Source organism: Bufo bufo, chromosome 7 (genome assembly GCF_905171765.1).
Source record: "Bufo bufo chromosome 7, aBufBuf1.1, whole genome shotgun sequence".
Taxonomy (NCBI): Eukaryota; Metazoa; Chordata; class Amphibia; order Anura; family Bufonidae; genus Bufo; species Bufo bufo.
Window position 1 is genome coordinate 231,683,483 of NC_053395.1, and position 18,915 is coordinate 231,702,397.

General features: G+C 48.1%; 1 protein-coding gene across 1 annotated transcript in view; it reads left to right on the forward strand.

The window, feature by feature from the left end:
- The first annotated feature begins 3,663 nt into the window (after window positions 1-3,663).
- Window positions 3,664-18,915, forward strand: part of LOC121008839 (solute carrier family 15 member 2-like) — a 70,301-nt gene continuing 55,049 nt past the window's right edge. Inside the window, exon 1 of the mRNA XM_040441540.1 lies at window positions 3,664-3,686. Within this exon, the coding sequence (XP_040297474.1) occupies window positions 3,677-3,686 (10 nt within the window). The 5' untranslated portion in view covers window positions 3,664-3,676. The remainder of the gene's footprint in view (window positions 3,687-18,915) is intronic.

The following is an 18,915-nucleotide window of genomic DNA, read 5'->3' on the forward strand; positions in this document are numbered from 1 at the left end:
CCGCGGAAGACGACGTGCCTGTGAAGATGGAGGTCGACGTCAAGCCTGTTCCTGCGTAGGACGCCGCTGACGCAGTAACCCTCGCGATTGAAAAGCCGCTGTTCGAGACAAAGATGGGACCCCCAGATGGCACCCAGGAGGCACCGGAACCGGCCGCCCGGCCGCGACATCAGGTAGAAGCAGACGCGCTCCCTGAGGCCCAGGCCTGGTCTGTACCTGCCCCTGCACCGCTCCCTGAGGGTCCCGATACCCCAAACAGGCCTAGGCTTGCTCCGCAAAGGACACTTACTGGTGCGGCGGAGGCGGCCGGAACTTCCACTCCGCCGCCCAGTGCTACTACTGCCAGAGCAGGACGCCTCAATCCTGAGGTCCCCATAGTGAGCCCTGAAATCTTTGCGGCTCCAACTCTACAGGTGGGGCAAATAAATAATTCTGTCCTGACTTTCAATCCCAAAGTGCGGTGCCTCCAGGAAACCCAGGATGGCCGTATGCGCTTTAGGAAGCAGCCCCAACCTGAGCCGGCACCTATTATACCAGGTTTGGCCGCACCACCAACCCTGAGGGTAGGACAGATAAACAATTCGGTCCTTACGTTTAACCCTAAGGTACAGTCATATGCCAAGCCACCATACGTCCTGCCCTGGAAACAGCCCCAGGCAGCCGCTCCAACCCTTCCTAAGCCCCTTCAGCCAGAGGTCCTATCTCCCTCTGTGCCAGCTGGAGATTCCGGGCTACGGCGTGTTACTGTCAGCACAGCCAGTACCTGCAGCCACCAGCAGAGGGCAGTGGCGTACCACTACGGCAGCTCCAATGAGCTACCACCAGAGGCAGGAACAACCTCTTATGCATTTCAGAAGCTCCAGCAGCGATGAGGAGCTGGACACCTACCTGTAAGGTGTCCCCTATAAAGAAAATAATTAATCATCAGTGACTTTTGGGAGCCACTCCATGGACTGCTATCTGACGGGTGAGGATCTGTTGGCAGAGTTGTGTGTTTTAACCGTTTTTGTTCCAGGTTGCCAGTGTTTGTCCTCATCCAGATGGTCATGCTCAGTTAGGACTCCCCCCAACAGCACTTAACCCCCTCATGTCCAAGTTAACCGTTTTATCCCCTTTCTCAGGTTACTTGATAGCCTGTTGCTGCTATTTTATAACTTTTAACCCTTTGGATTACAATTAACTTTTTGCCCTGTGGATTGCAAAGAACTTTTCTACAACTTTAAGCACTTCCAGGAATAAGGACTCAAGTTATTGTTGAGCCTATCCTTGCACTTATAAAAGCTGCACTACTTTTATAAAATGTTTTTATTGCAACATAAAAGCTTGCACATAATTGTCATGCTATTTAATAACTTATGCTATTGTAACCAGTTTATGAATTTATGCACTGTTCAGAATTATTGCACTTACCATTGCACTTAACAAAAAATTGTAGCAACTTACTTAAAGTGTGCCTTTTTACAGCTCTTGTTCTCTCTCCCCCCTTATACGGACTGTCATCATAGGGACGTTGTACACCAATGGCCTACACCCGGTGATATATACCCATAGGTACCCAGGGTAGGACCAAGTGGTAAGTCCTGACAGGTCTAGTTACACAGGTACCCCTGCTGCTTCGGGAATCGTTAGAAGCCCTAGGCTGCTCCTTCCCGCTTGTTAAATGTTCCGGATTGTTCCCATCCGGAGGTGTCTCATTCCAGGGGCGCACGGGATTAAAGACCCTCCTCCTGTGACATTGTCAGAAGATACGGAGACGACGCATACCTCCCCTTCTGAGCCTTTTGCCTAAGGTATGGTACCTCAAGCCTTAGAGCCTTATATTTAGCTTCCTCATAGACATCATAGTGATCGTGCTATAAGCCAAATTTCTTCAGGCTATGATGCAGGGAAGGGAATACAGGATAAAGCCACCCTTCTATTTGCAGGCAATCCATTACATAATGGTGGGATTACGGAGTAAAGACACCCCCATGCTTTCTTTGATGTTTAAAGGATCCAGAACATACAAAGTCAGTTAGTAAAGGTTTTGCTTTGTGCAGTTATAAGTTACCTGGTTATACCAAGATAAGGAAACTGTGTGTTGGACACCTTATGCTAGCGGGCAGGAACCTCAAGGAAACCGTTAAATGTTTTGTCTTTGTATGTCATTTCTATGTATATTCATGCAGCACTTTGTATTAATTGGGTACCCAGAGCTTGTTCCTTTTATTATAGCATACGCCGAGGACGGCTTCACTTAAAGTAAGCGGGTATGTAACATCCCAGAGTATGTCACTAAAACTCTGTCACCCAGCTTCATGATGTTAAAGTGTAGATGTGTTGTCATCTTGTGTAATCTGACCTTGCATTGATTTTGTATGCCATTTCTATGTCTGTATTGAATGTATATGCTGTAATATCCATGTACACCAGCAGGTGGCAGCAGTATGTAGCAGACCCAAGCCAGTTAGTATATCTAGACTGGAATAGACCATTCCACACTAGCTTCCCCCTATCTGAGGAGGAGTGGAACTTTCCCACATCCTACTTCAGAGGGAGGAAGGAAAGTTCTAGCAGTGTACCAGCCACCCCCTGTTGGGGTAGGCTGTGTGAATAGGAGCTCCCAAAAACAGGGATCCCAACCAAGGATTCAGGCCTAACCTGAGGCCCCAAAGCAACCTTTCCAGCCTGAGTTCCTTACCTCAGCTGGATGACAAAGAAAGCAGCCATCTTCAGAATTACTAGATCTCCAGGAAGAAACCACCATTCCCTGCAGGCAGTCCTGTAAGTAACAGATTCCAAAATACAAGGAGAAGATAAGTACCTCCATAGCTAGTCAGGCCCAAACCAAGCAGAACATAGACAGAGCAGAAGACAGATACCTGCCAGATTCTTAAAGGGGTATGTTCAGATGCAGAATATAGATATAATTCCTGCCACATATTGCCAATACCTGCTGGGACCTAAAGACTATTGCTGTAATATTGTATGGATCTAAAGCTGCCTCTCATAACATCAAGTAAAGACAAGTTGGACCCTCTCTTCTGTGTGGAATTCAATCATTCCTATATTACTCCTATTTACAACACTCAAATTTTGTTGCATGTGAGCCAGGATACAGGAGTCCAGCCGTACTACAGGTAGGAGACACCGTTGACACAATACAGAGACAATCTCCCCCTCTGGCATTCCTCACCTAGTACGTGTGCTCATACCATCTAAAAGGGCCCTTCTACAGTACCTGCGCAAGCTGCAACTGGCGTCACAAACTTATTCACTTAGAAATCTGACCTACTGCATAGCATCCCCAACTGACCCAGTGTCCTGCTCATTGCATAATCACATGATCAGACACTATGTATCCCCTGACGGTGATCACATGATCAGACACTACTGTATGTATCCATAGACAGTATTAACTCTTCATCCTCTCCACAGATCTCACAAGGTTCCTCCAGGATCTCAAAAAACAACCAAGACCTTGTCTGTGAGCTTGGCCTGGTCCAAAGGTTCATGATAATTAGTCTTCACATCTCATCTTAATGAGTGAAAGTCTCTCCAGGATGTTATTGGCAGCCCAGGCGGAGGGCAGGACCCGGCGGGTGAATCATTCACCAGAATTGGGAGCTGAAAAGTGTGATGCTCAGTGGGGTCGGGGCACATTTTGCCAGGAGAGCGCAGCACGCAGGATCCAGCCATGGGCGCAGGTAAAACATCAGCCCCCCTCCCCCAGATGTCAGCTTTGGGACACTCATTCCCATGTCTGATATTTCACTTGATGCATCACTGACGACGACTGCAACTTTGTATCTGATCTCAGTCTGATACTTTATCACTAATTCAGCATTTAAAGGGTTTCCCCAGAATAGACGTTATGAATGACATATGAATCGGACTGTTGCCACTCCTGTGTCACTGGGGGCCACACATGTAGGATCCCTTCTTACTGGGAGCTATGGGGGACCTCTGACTACTTGGTTGTGTGATGATTATAACTCCCATCAGGTCTGAGGCTGATGTGATATAAACATCCATTGGAAGGAATTCACTTTCAGGTACAACATGCGTTTTAGGTAATTGTAGGGTAGGACAGGAAAGCTTTAGGACAGATGTAGCAGAGCTGAATTGGTCAGTTAACTGTTTCTATTCTGCACTGTGATAACTGGACTGTTTTATCTGCAGTCCTATGTAAGGCTGAGTAAAGGAGGTTTTCACATTTTATGAAGTCAATCATCTCCTTCTGGGTGTTCAGTGCACAGCGGCGCCCGGCCCCCCAGGAACAGGATTGGATGGAAGCGCCAATGTGCATGGAAAGCGTAGAAGAGAAAGCAGCGCTGAACCAGACAGAGCAGCAGCAGTCCTATGTAAAACCACATCACATATTGTGATATCATCATGGGCTGTAACCAGTGGCAAACACAGCTCTGCTATATCTACAGCCCTGTGTGTTATATAAAGTAACGTATAATAACGATCTGGTGACTCAGATTGAATTTGGGTGACACTGGCCATTGGTCGACGACTACTATATATAACACTGTCTATAATGTAATACCGTATATAATGAAATACACACCTTCTCTTCCTGGTTACGGTTTATGGCAGGGACATTGAACGGGGGAGGGGCCCTTTTTATTTTTAATAAATGGATTTAGTGAATCATGTATCCAGGGATGGTCACCCAGCTTTCCCAGACTCCTGACCAGCATATGGCTGCATCACCAGATATATTCACCATTCCGGACACTGGGAAGATGGAGGGTCATCCCTGCAGGAGAAGAGGCAGAGCCTCCGTGGGGACAGGGACTGAGGTGACAACCTGTGTACAGCGCTGCCGAATATGTTGGCGCTATATAAATAATAATGAAGATATGGCTGCACAGAAGAATTAGCGGACGCACATCATTCTCCGCGTCTATTCAGGTGAATTGTGGGGCTTCCCTGACATAGGTTGTTGCACCCCAGGCCAGGAGGTCATCTGAGATAAGGGGCTGGCAGCACGCCGCTTGTTAGTGCCTGTACGATGCCATTACAACTTATCATGGTGATAATCCCTCGACGCCAGCGCCAAAAGCTGGAACAGTATCAGGGGCCCCTGAAGTGTCCCCCTCCTCATCCCTTAAGCCTCGTTCACACGTCAGTGTTCGGTCAGTGATTTCCATCAGTGATTGCGACCCAAAACCAGGTGCGTCTCCAAACCCAGAACAGGTGCAGATCTTTCGCTTATACCTTATGTCTGTGGAGGCTCCAATCCTGGCTCACAATCACTGATGGAAATCACTGACCGAACACTGACGTGTGAATGAGGCTTTATCCAGACTCTTGAGTCATCTGCCATCAAAGGATAGAAAATCCAAGCTTTAGGCCTCATGCACACGACCGTATTTTTTTGCGGTCCGCAAAACGGGGTTCCGTTTTCCCGTGATCCGTGACCGTTTTTTCGTCCGTGGGTCTTCCTTGATTTTTGGAGGATCCACGGACATGAAAAAAAAGTCGTTTTGGTGTCCGCCTGGCCGTGCGGAGCCAAACGGATCCGTCCTGAATTACAATGCAAGTCAATGGGGACGGATCCGTTTGACGTTGACACAATATGGTGCCATTTCAAACGGATCCGTCCCCATTGACTTTCAATGTAAAGTCTGGAGTCCCTTTTATACCATCAGATCGGAGTTTTCTCCAATCCGATGGTATATTTTAACTTGAAGCGTCCCCATCACCATGGGAACGCCTCTATGTTAGAATATACTGTCGGATATGAGTGAGATCGTGAAACCTCATTTCCGACAGTATATTCTAACACAGAGGCGTTCCCATGGTGATGGGGACGCTTCTAGTTAGAATATACTACAAACTGTGTACATGACTGCCCCCTGCTGCCTAGCAGCATCCGATCTCTTACAGGGGGCCGTGATCAGCACAATTAACCCCTTAGGTGCCGCACCTGAAGGGGTTAATTGTACTATCATATCCCCCTGTAAGAGATCAGGGCTGCCAGGCAGCAGGGGGCAGACCCCCCCCTCCCCAGTTTGAATATCATTGGTGGCCAGTGCGGCCCCCCCCCCCCTCCTCCCTCTATTGTAATAATTCGTTGGTGGCACAGTGTGCCCCCCCCCCCCCTTCCTCCCTCTATTGTAATAAATCGTTGGTGGCACAGTGTGCGCCCCCCATTGGCCCCCCCTCCCCCTATAGCATTAACAACATTGGTGGCCAGTGTGCGGCCTCCCCCCTTCCCCCCCCCCCCCCCCCCCCCCCCGATTATTGGTGGCAGCGGGTTACTAGCAATAGTACAATAGTAAAGATTCATACTTACCTGGGAGCTGCGAGGTTCGTGTCCGGCCGGGAGCTCCTCCTACTAGTAAGTGACAGTTCATTTAGCAATGCGCCGCACAGACCTGTCACTTACCAGTAGGTGGAGCTCCCGGCCAGACACTAACATCGCAGCAGCAGCCTGGAGCAGGTAAGTATGAATCTTCTACTATTGTACTATTGCTAAGTAACCATGGCAACCAGGCTGTAGTAGCGTCCCGGTTGCCATGGTTACCGATCGGAGCCCCAGCGATTACACTGGGACTCCGATCGGAACTCCGCTGCCACCAATGATGGGGGGGGGGGGGGGGGGGGGAGAGATGGGAGGCCGCACACTGGCCACCAATGTTGTTAATGCTATAGAGGGAGGGGGGGCCGATGGGGGGCGCACACTGTGCCACCAACGAATTATTACAATAGAGGGAGGGGGGGGCCGCACTGGCCACCAATGATATTCAAACTGGGGAGGGGGGGGGGGGAGGGTCTGCCCCCTGCTGCCTGGCAGCCCTGATCTCTTACAGGGGGCCGTGATCAGCACAATTAACCCCTTCAGGTGCCGCACCTGAAGGGGTTAATTGTGCTGATCACGGCCCCCTGTAAGAGATCGGGTGCTGCCAGGCAGCAGGGGGCAGTCTTGTACACAGTTTGTAGTGTATTCTAACTAGAAGCGTCCCCATCACCATGGGAACGCTTCTGTGTTAGAATATACTGTCGGTTCTGAGTTTTCACGAAGTGAAAACTCAGCTTTGAAAAAGCTTTTATGCAGACGGATCTTCGGATCCGTCTGTATAAAAACTAACCTACGGCCACGGATCACGGACACGGATGCCAATCTTGTGTGCATCCGTGTTCTTTCACGGACCCATTGACTTGAATGGGTCCGTGAACCGTTGACCGTGAAAAAAATAGGACAGGTCATATTTTTTTCACGGCCAGGAAACACGGCTCACGGATGCGGCTGCCAAACGGTGCATTTTCCGTTTTTTCCACGGACCCATTGAAAGTCAATGGGTCCGCGAAAAAAAACGGAAAACGGCACAACGGCCACGGATGCACACAACGGTCGTGTGCATGAGGCCTTAACCCTTCTTATGCCACAAATAACCCACACAACCCCAGGGAAGACGAGTCCAGGTATCCTCCCCAGGTTCTGTGCAGCCATTTCAACATCTGGTTTTGGGAAAGTTGGGTGACTGCTCCCATCGCGGGTTATCACGGTCTTATTCATTTCTCTTGTCCCCATTTCCCTCCATGACTTGGAGGAGCTGCCATAAATTCCTGATGGGCCCCGTTATCATGAGACTGGTGGCCCCCGACTGCTGTACACTTCATTGAAGTCTATGGGAGGTGCGGGACCCCCACCCTCTCACCCCTCCCAGACGTGTCACCTTCTGCATCACCTTCTGTGTTGGTAAAAGGGGCACGGTTTATGACAGGACCAATTCTATGCTTTCTAGGTACAATATTTGCACATTTTGATACACTATGGATACAATATTGATACATTAAAGTTATGCTATAGATACACTGTAGATACAGTAAAGGACGCCACATATGCTATAGATTAGGGATCGACCGATTATCAGTTTTGACGATATTAACGGCCGATATTCAGGATTTTGACCGTTATCGGTATCGGCATCTATTTTGCCCGATATTCCGATAATGTATGGGGAACACAGATCGCGCTTCTCAGCGCTCTCCGCGTTACCTCAGCAGCACAGGGGAGAAGGAAGCAGTGTCTCCCTCCCCCTGTGATGCTGCTGCCGCCATTGAAGAGGCAGATGGAAAGAGGAGGGGCGGGGCTGTGACCACTGCGCCACCAATGATGTTAACTTACTCATTCATTCATATACAGGAGGCGGGAGCTGGCTGCAGAATCACATAGCCGGCTCCCGACCTCTATGAGCGATAGCTGCGATCCGCGGTAGTTAACCCCTCAAGTGCCGCGGATCGCAGCTACCGCTCATAAAGGTCGGGAGCCGGCTATGTGATTCTGCAGCCAGCTCCCGCCTCCTGTATATGAACGAATGAGAGATTTATCTTCATTGGTGGTGCAGTGCGCCCCCCCCCCCCCCAAGCCCACCAGTATTAATCATTGGTGGCGCAGTGCGCCCCCCACCCCCATATTAAAAACATTGGTGGGGCAGTGCGCCCCCCACCCCAGAATTAAAAACATTGGTGGCACAGAACGCCCCCCCCACCCAAGCCCCCCCAGTATTAGTCATTGGTGGCAGTGGCCACAGGGTCCCCTCTCCCCTCCTCCTCCGATCGGAGCTCCAGCAGTGTAAGCCTGGGGCTCCGATCGGTTACCATGGCAGCCAGTACGGATTTTTTTTTTTCAAAAATGAAAATTCACAGAATATCGGTATAAATTATCGGCTATCGGCCTGAAAGTTTCGCAAAATATCGGTATCGGCCCTGTGGTGTACAGAAGCCGCTGGGGCAGCAGTGATCTCAGTAATGGCAGGAGCACACGACGCTGCCTGCGCCCGCTCTGCTGGCATAGCACAGGAGAGCCTACACCGATGTGCCATGCAGAGCTTTTAGCTGAGTGCAGCGGGCACAAACAGCGCTGAGTGCTCCTGCCATTACTGAGCACGCTCCGTACACCACATGCATGTCAGCGGTGCACCAGTATACGGATTCCATAGTGCTGCAGACTCCATGAGCCTCTGGGGCCATTAAAACAGTAAAATAAATCAAATACATTCCAATCAGCCATTTAGAATTGTTTAAAATAAAGTTGTATAAAAGATAAGTTTCCTTTTGATTTGGGAGTCCTGTTTTGGGAAGTTTGTCACACTCCAGGAGGAATAACAGAGAAACAACACACGAGCTCTAGATGTTCCAGAATTGTTAGGTGCCAGGTATTTACTAAGACCTGTCGCGTCAGGAGAGGGGACCGGTCCTCTTTAAGGATGATCTGTGCCTCGGTATGTGAAGGGTGTGACCCCAATAGAGGCCCAGTGTCCTCCTCTTATCTGCTGAGCGAAGATCTCGGAACCAGAAGAGGCGCTAGAGATCTCCCAATAAATGGTGGTGGATATAGCGGACACAGTCTATTAGAGGAGGGACAGACTGTAGAATAAATCACCCCCCAAATCAATATGAGATTTACCTATAGCAGAAATGGCTGAATCTTCAATTGAACAGGGTAGAAAAGGGCAATTAAGGATATGCTAGGTTATGCCCCGATTGTCTTATAGGTGCAGGTCCCACCGCAGAAATCCGCACTTATATGAAGAAGGGAGCCCCACAGAGTGGTGGCCGGAGGACTGTGGTCCAGCCACCACCAAGTGGTCTCCCCTTAGAAGTAAATGGGAGCACAACGCGCATGACTGGCCACCTCTCCCATTTACTTCAAAGGGCCAGACGGAAATTGCTGAGTCAGCGCTTAGCTATTTACAGTGGCCCCAAAGAAATTAATGTAGGGTGGCTGAGCATGCACGGTGCTCCCTCCACCACTTTTGGGGCTCCATTCTCGATATAGGAGCGGGTCCCAGTGGTGGGGCCCACAGCTGTCAGACAATGGGAGGTATCCTATGAGACAATCCCTTTAATGTTCATGTGAGATACTTTTGTAGCCACTAGTGGGCGCACATACACCGGAGATTTACGGAAAACACCTAGAGGTTTATTAGATCACATTCAGTTACTTTACACTGAAACACATTGTACTGCTCCCTGTTATCAGCCATTTCAGGGGAGAGGACGACTGTAGGACAGGAGAATACAGTCTATTGCTCCCTGTTATCAGCCATTTCCGGGGAGAGGATGACTGTAGGACAGGAGAATACAGTCTATTGCTCCATGTTATCAGCCATTTCAGGGGAGAGGATGACTGTAGGACAGGAGAATACAGTCTATTGCTCCATGTTATCAGCCATTTCAGGGGAGAGGATGACTGTAGGACAGGAGAATACAGTCTATTGTCCCCTGTTATCAGCCATTTCAGGGGAGAGGATGACTGTAGGACAGGAGAATACAGTCTATTGCCTCCAGTTATCAGCCATTTCAGGGGAGAGGATGACTGTAGGACAGGAGAATACAATCTATTGCCCCCTGTTATCAGCCATTTCAGGGGAGAGGATGACTGTAGGACAGGAGAATACAGTCTATTGCCCCCTGTTATCAGCCATTTCAGGAGAGAGGATGACTGTAGGACAGGAGAATACAGTCTATTGCCCCCTGTTATCAGCCATTTCAGAGGAGAGGATGACTGTAGGACAGGAGAATACAGTCTATTGCCCCCTGTTATCAGCCATTTCAGGAGAGAGGATGACTGTAGGACAGGAGAATACAGTCTATTGCCCCCTGTTATCAGCCATTTCAGGGGAGAGGATGACTGTAGGACAGGAGAATACAGTCTATTGCCCCCTGTTATCAGCCATTTCAGGGGAGAGGATGACTGTAGGACAGGAGAATACAGTCTATTGCCCCCTGTTATCAGCCATTTCAGGGGAGAGGATGACCGTAGGACAGGAGAATACAGTCTATTGCCCCCTGTTATCAGCCATTTCAGGGGAGAGGATGACTGTAGGACAGGAGAATACAGTCTATTGCCCCATGTTATCAGCCATTTCAGAGGAGAGGATGACTGTAGGACAGGAGAATACAGTCTATTGCTCCCTGTTATCAGCCATTACAGGGGAGAGGATGACTGTAGGACAGGAGAACACAGTCTATTGCCCCCTGTTATCAGCCATTTCAGAGGAGAGGATGACTGTAGGACAGGAGAATACAGTCTATTGCCCCCTGTTATCAGCCATTTCAGGGGAGAGGATGACTGTAGGACAGGAGAATACAGTCTATTGCCCCCTGTTATCAGCCATTTCAGAGGAGAGGATGACTGTAGGACAGGAGAATACAGTCTATTGCCTCCTGTTATCAGCCATTTCAGGGGAGAGGATGACTGTAGGACAGGAGAATACAGTCTATTGCTCCCTGTTATCAGACATTTCAGGGGGGAGGATGACTGTAGGACAGGAGAATACAGTCTATTGCTCCCTGTTATCAGCCATTTCAGGGGAGAGGATGACTGTAGGACAGGAGAATATAGTCTATTGCTCCCTGTTATCAGCCATTTCAGGGGAGAGGATGACTGTAGGACAGGAGAATACAGTCTATTGCCCCCTGTTATCAGCCATTTCAGAGGAGAGGGTGACTGTAGGACAGGAGAATACAGTCTATTGCCTCCTGTTATCAGCCATTTCAGGGGAGAGGATGACTGTAGGACAGGAGAATACAGTCTATTGCTCCCTGTTATCAGACATTTCAGGGGGGAGGATGACTGTAGGACAGGAGAATACAGTCTATTGCTCCCTGTTATCAGCCATTTCAGGGGAGAGGATGACTGTAGGACAGGAGAATATAGTCTATTGCTCCCTGTTATCAGCCATTTCAGGGGAGAGGATGACTGTAGGACAGGAGAATACAGTCTATTGCCCCCTGTTATCAGTCATTTCAGGGGAGAGGATGACTGTAGGACAGGAGAATACAGTCTATTGCCCCCTGTTATCAGCCATTTCAGAGGAGAGGATGACTGTAGGACAGGAGAATACAGTCTATTGCCCCCTGTTATCAGACATTTCAGGGGGGAGGATGACTGTAGGACATGAGAATACAGTCTATTGCCCCCTGTTATCAGCCATTTCAGAGAAGAGGATGACTGTAGGACAGGAGAATACAGTCTATTGCTCCCTGTTATCAGCCATTTCAGGGGAGAGGATGACTGTAGGACATGAGAATACAGTCTATTGCCCCCTGTTATCAGTCATTTCAGGGTAGAGGATGACTGTAGGACAGGAGAATACAATCTATTGCCCCCTGTTATCAGCCATTTCAGGGGGGAATATGACTGTAGGACAGGAGAATACAATCTGTTGCTCCCTGTTATCAGCTATTTCAGGGGAGAGGATGACTGTAGGACAGGAGAATACAGTCTATTGCTCCCTGTTATCAGCCATTTCAGGGGATAGGATGACTGTAGGACAGGAGAATACAATCTATTGCTCCCTGTTATCAGCCATTTCAGGGGAGAGGATGACTGTAGGACAGGAGAATACAGTCTATTGCCCCCTGTTATCAGCCATTTCAGGGGAGAGGATGACTGTAGGACAAGAGAATACAGTATATTGCCCCCTGTTATCAGCCATTTCAGGGGAGAGGATGACTGTAGGACAGGAGAATACAGTCTATTGCCCCCTGTTATCAGCCATTTCAGGGGAGAGGATGACTGTAGGACAGGAGAATACAGTCTATTGCTCCCTGTTATCAGCCATTTCAGGGGAGAGGATGACTGTAGGACAGGAGAATACAGTCTATTGCTCCCTGTTATCAGCCATTTCAGGGGAGAGGATGACTGTAGGACAGGAGAATACAATCTATTGCCCCCTGTTATCAGCCATTTCAGGGGAGAGGATGACTGTAGGACAGGAGAATACAGTCTATTGCCCCCTGTTATCAGCCATTTCAGGGGAGAGGATGACTGTAGGACAAGAGAATACAGTCTATTGCCCCCTGTTATCAGCCATTTCAGGGGAGAGGATGACTGTAGGACAGGAGAATACAGTCTATTGCTCCCTGTTATCAGCCATTTCAGGGGAGAGGATGACTGTAGGACAGGAGAATACAATCTATTGCCCCCTGTTATCAGCCATTTCAGGGGAGAGGATGACTGTAGGACAGGAGAATACAGTCTATTGCCCCCTGTTATCAGCCATTTCAGGGGAGAGGATGACTGTAGGACAGGAGAATACAGTCTATTGCCCCCTGTTATCAGCTATATCAGGGGAGAGGATGACTGTAGGACAGGAGAATACAGTCTATTGCTCCCTGTTATCAGCCATTTCAGGGGAGAGGATGACTGTAGGACAGGAGAATACAATCTATTGCCCCCTGTTATCAGCCATTTCAGGGGAGAAGATGACTGTAGGACAGGAGAATACAATCTATTGCTCCCTGTTATCAGCCATTTCAGAGGAGAGGATGACTGTAGGACAGGAGAATACAGTCTATTGCCCCCTGTTATCAGCCATTTCAGGGGAGAGGATGACTGTAGGACAGGAGAATACAGTCTATTGCCCCCTGTTATCAGCCATTTCAGGGGAGAGGATGACTGTAGGACAAGAGAATACAGTCTATTGCCCCCTGTTATCAGCCATTTCAGGGGAGAGGATGACTGTAGGACAGGAGAATACAGTCTATTGCTCCCTGTTATCAGCCATTTCAGGGGAGAGGATGACTGTAGGACAGGAGAATACAATCTATTGCCCCCTGTTATCAGCCATTTCAGGGGAGAGGATGACTGTAGGACAGGAGAATACAGTCTATTGCCCCCTGTTATCAGCCATTTCAGGGGAGAGGATGACTGTAGGACAGGAGAATACAGTCTATTGCTCCCTGTTATCAGCCATTTCAAGGGAGAGGATGACTGTAGGACAGGAGAATACAGTCTATTGCCCCCTGTTATCAGCTATATCAGGGGAGAGGATGACTGTAGGACAGGAGAATACAGTCTATTGCTCCCTGTTATCAGCCATTTCAGGGGAGAGGATGACTGTAGGACAGGAGAATACAATCTATTGCCCCCTGTTATCAGCCATTTCAGAGGAGAAGATGACTGTAGGACAGGAGAATACAATCTATTGCTCCCTGTTATCAGCCATTTCAGAGGAGAGGATGACTGTAGGACAGGAGAATACAGTCTATTGCCCCCTGTTATCAGCCATTTCAGGGGAGAGGATGACTGTAGGACAGGAGAATACAGTCTATTGCTCCCTGTTATCAGCCATTTCAGGGGAGAGGATGACTGTAGGACAGGAGAATACAGTCTATTGCCCCCTGTTATCAGCCATTTCAGGGGAGAGGATGACTGTAGGACAGGAGAATACAGTCTATTGCTCCCTGTTATCAGCCATTTCAGGGGAGAGGATGACTGTAGGACAGGAGAATACAATCTATTCCCCCTGTTATCAGCGATTTCAGGGGAGAGGACGACTGTAGGACAGGAGAATACAGTCTATTGCCCCCTGTTATCAGCCATTTCAGGGGAGAGGATGACTGTAGGACAGGAGAATACAGTCTATTGCTCCCTATTATCAGCCATTTCAGGGGAGAGGACGACTGTAGGACAGGAGAATACAATCTATCGCCCCCTGCTATCAGCCATTTCAGGGGAGAGGACGACTGTAGGACAGGAGAATACAATCTATTGCTCCCTGTTATCAGCCATTTCAGGGGAGAGGATGACTGTAGGACAGGAGAATACAGTCTATTGCCACCTGTTATCAGCCATTTCAGAGGAGAGGATGACTGTAGGACAGGAGAATACAGTCTATTGCCCCCTGTTATCAGCCATTTCAGGGGAGAGGACGACTGTAGGACAGGAGAATACAGTCTATTGCTCCCTGTTATCAGCCATTTCAGGGGAGAGGACGACTGTAGGACAGGAGAATACAATCTATTGCCCCCTGTTATCAGCCATTTCAGGGGAGAGGATGACTGTAGGACAGGAGAATACAGTCTATTGCCCCCTGTTATCAGCCATTTCAGGGGAGAGGACGACTGTAGGACAGGAGAATACAGTCTATTGCTCCCTGTTATCAGCCATTTCAGGGGAGAGGACGACTGTAGGACAGGAGAATACAATCTATTGCCCCCTGCTATCAGCCATTTCAGGGGAGAGGACGACTGTAGGACAGGATAATACAATCTATTGCTCCCTGTTATCAGCCATTTCAGGGGAGAGGATGACTGTAGGACAGGAGAATACAATCTATTGCTCCCTGCTATCAGCCATTTCAGGGGAGAGGATGACTGTAGGACAGGAGAATACAGTCTATTTCTCCTTGTTATCAGCCATTTCAGGGGAGAGGACGACTGTAGGACAGGAGAATACAGTCTATTGCCACCTGTTATTAGCCATTTCTAGGTAGAGGATGACTGTAGGACAGCAGAATACAATCTATTGCTCCCTTTTATCAGCCATTTCAGAGGAGAGGATGACTGTAGGACAGGAGAATACAGTCTATTTCCCCCTTTTAACAGCCATTTCAGGGGAGAGGATGACTGTAGGACAGGAGAATACAGTCTATTGCCCCTTTTTATCAGCCATTTCGGGGGGAGAGGACGACTGTAGGACAGGAGAATACAGTCTATTGCTCCCTGTTATCAGCCATTTCAGGGGAGAGGACGACTGTAGGAAAGGAGAATACAATCTATTGCTCCCTATTATCAGCCATTTCATGGGAGAGGATGACTGTAGGACAGGAGAATACAGTCTATTTTCCCCGTTATCAGCCATTTCAGGGGAGAGGATGACTGTAGGACAGGAGAATACAGTCTATTGCCCCCTGTTATCAGCCATTTCAGGGGAGAGGATGACTGTAGGACAGGAGAATACAGTCTATTGCCCCCTGTTATCAGCCATTTCAGGGGAGAAGATGACTGTTGGACAGGAGAATACAGTCTATTGCTTCCTGTTATCAGCCATTTCAGGGAGGGATGGGATTGTTCCCTGTTATCAGCCATTTTAGAGGAGAGGATGACTGTCCGACAGGAGAATACAGTCTATTTCCCCCTTTTAACAGCCATTTCAGAGGAGAGGATGACTGTAGGACAGGAGAATACAGTCTATTGCCCCTTGTTATCAGCCATTTCAGGGGGGGAGGGGATGACTGTAGGACAGGAGAATACAGTCTATTGCCCCCTGTTATCAGCCATTTCAAGGGAGAGGATGACTGTAGGACAGGAGAATACAGTCTATTGCCTCCTGTTATCAGCCATTTTAGGGAAGAGGATTACTGTAGGACAGAAGAATACAATCTATTGCTCCCTGTTATCAGCCATTTCAGGGGAGAGGATGACTGTAGGACAGGAGAATACAGTCTATTGCCCCCTGTTATCAGCCATTTCAGGGGAGAGAATGACTGTAGGACAGGAGAATACAGTCTATTGCCCCCTGTTATCAGCCATTTCAGAGGAGAGGATGACTGTAGGACAGGAGAATACAGTCTATTGCCCCCTGTTATCAGCCATTTCAGGGGAGAGGATGACTGTAGGACAGTAGAATACAGTCTATTGCCTCCTGTTATCAGCCATTTCAGGGGAGAGGATGACTGTAGGACAGGAGAATACAGTCTATTGCCCCCTGTTATCAGCCATTTTAGGGGAGAGGATGACTGTAGGACAGGAGAATACAGTCTATTGCCCCCTGTTATCAGCTATTTCAAGGGAGAGGATGACTGTAGGACAGGAGAATACAATCTATTGCCCCCTGTTATCAGCCATTTCAGGGGAGAGGATGACTGTAGGACAGGAGAATACAATCTATTGCCCCCTGTTATCAGCCATTTCAGGGGAGGAGAGGATGACTGTAGGACAGGAGAATACAGTCTATTGCTCCCTGTTATCAGCCATTTCAGGTGAGAGGATGACTGTAGGACAGGAGAATACAATCTATTGCTCCCTGTTATCAGCCATTTCAGGGGAGAGGATGACTGTAGGACAGGAGAATACAATCTATTGCCCCCTGTTATCAGCCATTTCAGGGGAGGAGAGGATGACTGTAGGACAGGAGAATACAGTCTATTGCTCCCTGTTATCAGCCATTTCAGGTGAGAGGATGACTGTAGGACAGGAGAATACAATCTATTGCTCCCTGTTATCAGCCATTTCATGGTAGAGGATGACTGTAGGACAGGAGAATACAATCTATTGCTCCCTGTTAGCAGCCATTTCAGGGGAGAGTATGACTGTAGGACAGAAGAATACAGTCTATTGCTCCCTGTTATCAGCCATTTCAGGGGAGAGGATGACTGTAGGACAGGAGAATACAGTCTATTGCCCCCTGTTATCAGCCATTTCAGAGGAGAGGATGACTGTAGGACAGGAGAATACAGTCTATTGCCCCCTGTTATCAGCCATTTCAGGGGAGAGGATGACTGTAGGACTGGAGAATACAGTCTATTGCCCCCTGTTATCAGCCATTTCAGGGGAGAGGATGACTGTAGGACAGGAGAATACAGTCTATTGCCCCCTGTTATCAGCCATTTCAGGGGAGAGGATGACTGTAGGACAGGAGAATACAATCCATTGCCCCCTGTTATCAGCCATTTCAGGGGAGAGGATGACTGTAGGACAGGAGAATACAGTCTATTGCCCCCTGTTATCAGCCATTTCAGGGGAGAGGATGACTGTAGGACAGGAGAATACAGTCTATTGCCCCCTGTTATCAGCCATTTCAGGGGAGAGGATGACTGTAGGACAGGAGAATACAGTCTATTGCTCCCTGTTATCAGCCATTTCAGGGGAGAGGATGACTGTAGGACAGGAGAATACAGTCTATTGCCCCCTGTTATCAGCCATTTCAGGGGAGAGGATGACTGTAGGGCAGGAGAATACAGTCTATTGCCTCCTGTTATCAGCCATTTTAGTGATCAGATGGCCAAGAGAGGAGAGAAGGCGCTCATAGGTGAGGGTAAAAAGATTGATGTCCCTTCCCCTTAACCAGGATAAGTAAAGTTACTCACCTGGTTTGGTTTGCACTGATTGTGTTGCAACCTTGGTGGAGGGAGGTTCGAAGAGTGGAGGTTGTCTAGGTTGGTGCTGCCGGATGGTGTCCGAGATGACCCTGGGCGGGGGCCAAACCGCCACTTGGGTGGGTATTTGAATATATTTAAAGGTCTTGCCTGCACTGGATTCGTGCGGCGAGCCGATGAACATAAGGCGCAAATCACAACCCGAGCTTGGATACGAGATTTTTTTATTTTGAAAAGACGACGCGTTTCGGGGTACTCAGGACCCCTTTATTAAGTCTGAAAAAACATATAGTTGTTACAGTAGTCTGAGCAATGTAAATAATCAATAGGTCATAGTAGTTGGAGGACAATAGCTAAAACAGTGTGTATACATATGTGCGTACATGCACACATACACACATACACGTATTTATATCTGTACATATAAAATTGTTTGGATATATGGATCGGTCAATGAATGAAAACAAAAACACAAACATAAACATAATATATATCCATACGTAATTGGTTGGTTCAGTGTTTTGGCTGGATGATTGTTTAGACAAATTATTAAATAGAGGATAGAGGTAAAAAATAGATAAAAAATGGCTGAAGGGTATAGATAAAATTGATTATAGATCTAAAAAGAGTGCAAATAAAGGGAGTCCCTTACATGGGGGAGAATAATAATATTTCTCCCTCATAACGGAACAATTGTTTGAGAATTTCAACCCAAAGTAGAATGCTATCATCTGGATAGGAGTGCTAGACTTTGCTATTCTCTTGTTTAAAACTGGAAGTTGTACCATACATAAGTGTTTTATAGTGAAACGGAATGCCTGCAGTACCTGTATCCTTGGCACCGTGAGCCCGCTGGTGCACTCTCCTGGAGGTCCCTTTCAGAAGGAATACTAGTCAGCGTTAGTGTGGTCAATGAACGAGGAAGTGGGGATAATGAAAATTATTTTTGGTGAGGCTTGATTGGTAGAATAAAATAAACTTTTTTGGTCATGTGTTTCATTATGTGTTGGGTTTTTTGTTGTTTGTTTATTGACTAGTGTGTTAGGAAGTGTATGTCTCAGGTTGTGAGCAATCATTTGAAAATATA